The sequence below is a fragment of the Zea mays genome, chromosome 5 (assembly GCF_902167145.1).
Source record: "Zea mays cultivar B73 chromosome 5, Zm-B73-REFERENCE-NAM-5.0, whole genome shotgun sequence".
Classification (NCBI taxonomy): domain Eukaryota; kingdom Viridiplantae; phylum Streptophyta; class Magnoliopsida; order Poales; family Poaceae; genus Zea; species Zea mays.
The window spans coordinates 184,047,351-184,051,875 of NC_050100.1; the positions used below are offsets into that span (position 1 = coordinate 184,047,351).

At 47.7% G+C, this 4,525-nt stretch overlaps 1 protein-coding gene across 1 annotated transcript; it reads right to left on the reverse strand.

The window, feature by feature from the left end:
* Positions 1-329: 329 nt before the first annotated feature.
* Positions 330-3,688, reverse strand: LOC100383487 (uncharacterized). Its single transcript, NM_001176135.1, is given in 6 exon segments — positions 330-709; positions 796-1,110; positions 1,631-2,127; positions 2,216-2,402; positions 2,514-2,652; positions 3,286-3,688. Coding segments are annotated over 6 exon segments (1,200 nt in total). The 5' UTR covers positions 3,294-3,688; the 3' UTR covers positions 330-655.
* Positions 3,689-4,525: the final 837 nt, after the last annotated feature.

Below are 4,525 nucleotides of genomic sequence, written 5' to 3' on the forward strand. Positions count from 1 at the left end.
TATACTATACAAGGGGCTGTTTGGTTCGTGGCTAACTATGCCACACTTTACTTAAGGTTAGTCGTTCAAATCGAATAACTAATCTTAGGCAGAAAAGTTAGACAAAGTGTGACAAGTTAGGCAGCGAACCAAACAGGTCTAAAGGAGATTAGCCTCTAGACTAATAAAGTTCACAATATGCTGTTTGTACCTTCTAAACAATGCTTTTACTTGCCAGTTGCATGTGTGAAGTCCAAAACTTCGCACTCTCTAGAGATTAGACTAGGCGCAGCTGGACTGCCTCATCAGTTTTGCATTGTTATTACAAGAACACTCTGAACTCATAAAGTCAAAGATCTCAAGGCACCGATCTTATATACAGCGGGGCAATGTAGGTTTGCACCAACCATGCCACAAAACTTACAGCTATATTTCAAGGCTAGTGTTCTGATAGCCAGCTGTTAAAGGTTCTAAAGAAAATAGAAAAGAGCGAAAGGTTCTTTGGTTTCCAGATAAAGTTTGACAGCGCAACACTAATACAACACTAATGCAAGAATGCAATCTTTGTGTTGCAAGCCCAAAAATAGCTGCCACCGGTTACCATATCATGTGCAAAAAAGATGCCCATCGATCAGGTTGCTGAGCTGCTCTACCAAATACGTACTTTAGTATCTTCCTAGATGCGATCCAGCCAGCTGCCGAGGCTTTCCTGAGAGCCAAACTGGAAATCCTGTCGCAATACGAAAGAAATAACATGCATCAGAGCAATTAGCAAACAATACTGGGACCCCCCCAATACCAGAAGGATAAGCTTACAGCAAGCTGAAGATCTGGAGGCGTGCCGAGATCCACATTATGGAGATCAGGCAACCCGTATCCATTCAGGTTCCGATCAAAAATCTCACTCCTGCATTGCGACAGAATCGGATAGTCCCAGGGAAGCAATGCTTCGTCGTTTAAGGAATTTGGGTCTTCGCGACAGAGAAGAGGTTCATCTGAGTTTGACTGAGCCCGAGATGCCTCTCCAACAACCTGCTCTTCTTCAGCTACAGCACACCATGCAGGGTTCATTGCATCATCCGCCAGACTAACGATAGGCATGGTAGGCTCGTCTTCACCGTCCAGTAGTAGCTGTATCGAAACTACAAACTTAGGGCAGTGGAAATGGTCATGAAAACAAGATTATGGCAATGCACCAATGGGATTGCAAACATGTAAGGTTTTACCCACCATGCCGAAAAGATTAGTGCACATATTTCCAGGATGCTCTCACCTCCATCAATGAAATAGGCACACTGTCGTGCCTCTTCATTCCAGAAATATATATTTCTAGGATACTGATACTCTGATAGTGATTGTCTACTTCAACAAAAAAAAGATTATACAAACTCTAAGTCCATCTATAAACTAGCGTTGATGTTGTTTGGCGCTCATTTTGAAACATGCAGGGTTAATATGTCTGTCAGATCGCTAGTCCTAGGTCCCCACTGGTTTTAGCGGGAGGTAATAGAGGTTCTGGACAAAGCTAAGTGCATATCAGTTTCAATTTCTCTTCATATGCCTACTTGTGTAATTTCAGCAACACATTTATGCTCTGATCTAGCAATTTTTGTGTACGTCACTGTGATCCCAAAAGAAGTTAGTGAGTTACCTGGTCCTGCAGGATGAAAATACTCTGCTCAGTTTCACATGGACTATTTTTAGGATGGCGTGGCTGTGGTGTGACTGTCTTTGGAGTTTTCGGACCAATCACCGAAGCAGGTGCACCAGGTTCTTCATAAGCAGTTTCTGTTTCAGAAATTTCCATACTCTTATTTGGCAACTGACAGAATATTTTAGATACTACAAGTTCCCCGTCCTTTTCGTCTTCCTCTTCTCCAAGATGATACTGATGCATTACCCAATTAGCTCTATCAGGCTTTCTGCCTCTTTGCGAAATTTTGTACAGCACCATTATTTTCTTCCAACCTTTTATAACACCATTTTCATATATGGCTTTGGATCTCCCTGTCTTGTGCCATCTCACATGCTCATCAGAAACAGTGTGATCACTGCAGTTGATGGTCCTTCGACGTTTGCGCTGACCACAACCATACGCTTTTGAAACTCTATGAAAGAAATGAGCATTGCTACCATCTGTTTTCATACCTACGAGGTCAATAAATACCAAATTCAGAATGTGAATATAACAACAGATTCATAAATAACTACACCATCTCAAGACATGATTATATACCAGGAAGATTTTCAGGATGTGAATAGCAGATTCCCTCATCATTGTCTATAGTTGGAATAAATTCATCAATGAGCACATGTGGTCTTGAATCTCCCAGGCCAACTTTCTGTTCTAAATGTTCAAGCAACTCCAATTCAGAAGGATCAAACTTGACTCCAGCAGGCAACCCAGGCCACTGCATGGCAACCTGCAGAATTTGAAATGCAGGAAAAACTTGCTCAGATATGTAACATCTACGACATGGTCTGGAAGCCAAATGCCCCTTCTCCAACAACCTAAACAGAACAAATGTACTTACATCGCTGTTATCAATAATATAACTGCAGTTTGGGCATTCCCTCCGTGCTTCTGCAACCAGTTCACTTATATGGTGATTAGCGCCAGGATTTGTGTACCTTATTTTCTTAGCAATTCCCCTACAAGTTATCAGCCATGACCTGTAACAAAAGAAGCATATTGGTGCTTGTTTGTCCCAGAAGTACTTCCACAAGATAATTTGAAGACAAACATGCTCAGATACTTAAAATTTATGTATTTTTTTAGCTACACTAGTAGTCTATGTGTAACAAAAACATGAGTTATTTGATGCCCCGTTATTGATAATAAAACACCGGCAAGACCAATTGGTGGCTGGACTCCAGTGGTACAGCATAGACTGAAGAACGCAACATCAACACTACTAAACATTATCGTACATGTTGTGACCGCAGGAAGCAAGCCGAGCAAAAATGCTTGTCACACATCAGGGCAGGGCAATAGGGCATATGCTCTGTTTGTCTGCTTCTTTTCTTGTGTTTCTTATCCCCAATCCGGGCATGGATGGCAAACTGATCATGATAAAATCTGGCTCGGAGCAGTGTGCTAGTGCTACCAGAAGTAATCGTAATCCACGATCTTTTGAAGCTACACATCGGTACTACACTGTTGAAGACGGAACCCTCGCATCACTAAACCCGCGCCCAACCAAACCTGAATCCCGAATGCGCCGCGTGATCGAGGCAAGCCCTAACGACGATGTCGACCGAAAGAAAAAAAGAAAAAAAAAAGAAGAAGCGGACGATGACTAGTACCTTGCCATGGTGGCGCGCGGACTCCGGCCACGCCCTGTGCTGGCGGCGAGGAACGCCGGGCGAGGCGGCAGCGGCGGAACGGCGCCTACGCACTGGCTACCGCGCCCGGTCCGGTTGCGTGCACGGCCGGATTAGCCCCCCTTCTCCCCCACGTCCTTGCGCCGACCGATTATAACGCCTCCCACTCCCACTAGTCTCCACCCACACACTGGTCGTGGGTGTGCGGGGGAGGAGGGCTCGGGGAAGGCGGGAAAGCCCGCGGCGCGGCGGGAACCGGGAAGGCGATGAACTCGCGCTCGCGTTCGCGGGCCGGGAAACGCGGAGCCTGTCTGGTCGTCCTGTCCCTGCCCTAGTGCCCTCCCTGGTTGTTTCTCAGGGTCCCGAGCTCGACTGTTTGTCTCGGGAACCCCAATCGCTGCTGGCTGCTGCCAGCCTGAGTGCCTGCCCAGCCCTTGCAGTAACTCGGCGGGCGACCGTTGCAGCTTCCTTCGCCCTGACCCTTTCCTTCCTTGGCAAGCCACGCGCTCGTTTCGTTCGTTCCTTGCTTCTTCATCGAGGGGCCCATGTCCATGCCCTCGACGCCGCACCCCGCGAGCCCAGCAGGACGGGAGGCTCGGCCCACCTCACGCGCGGGCAAGGCCACTGCCAGCCCGTTTCCCTCCCTCCCGCCGCCGGCAACGTTTCTTATGGGCCGAAATATACAACGCCGTCTGCCCGTCTCTGCGTGACTGCGTCGTGGGCTCGTCGATGGAGAGAGAGGCGGCAGCATTGAGCCATTGACTCACGATCACGATGACGAAGATTTTTTTTTTTTTGCGAAAACAGAGAACCGCTAACCTCGTTTGGGAATTGTGATTCATCACGTGCTTGTTACCACGACACAGGCGTGGCAGAGTCCATTTGACAAGTGACAAAGAAAAGCGAGACGCCATCTCCAGCTTTTCGGTAGGACGACTTGGTTTGGCCGTCGCGCACGCATCTGCTTCCACCCAAGTTTCGGCCTACTGCATCATCCCTTTGTCTTCGTCTCGGCGTCTTGCCCTGCAGCCTGGATCGATCGAATCCGAACAGTGATGAGTTACAGTACGAACAAGGAACGGGCCGGAAAAGGGGTGGACTACGATCGCCTGTTTCGGTCGTGCCGTAGTCGTACCAACCGATGCTGCGTGCGCGGTGCGCCGGTGGTCGTGCGGTTGAACGACTCAAGTGGCCGGTCAACACACAAGCGATTCTTAAATTA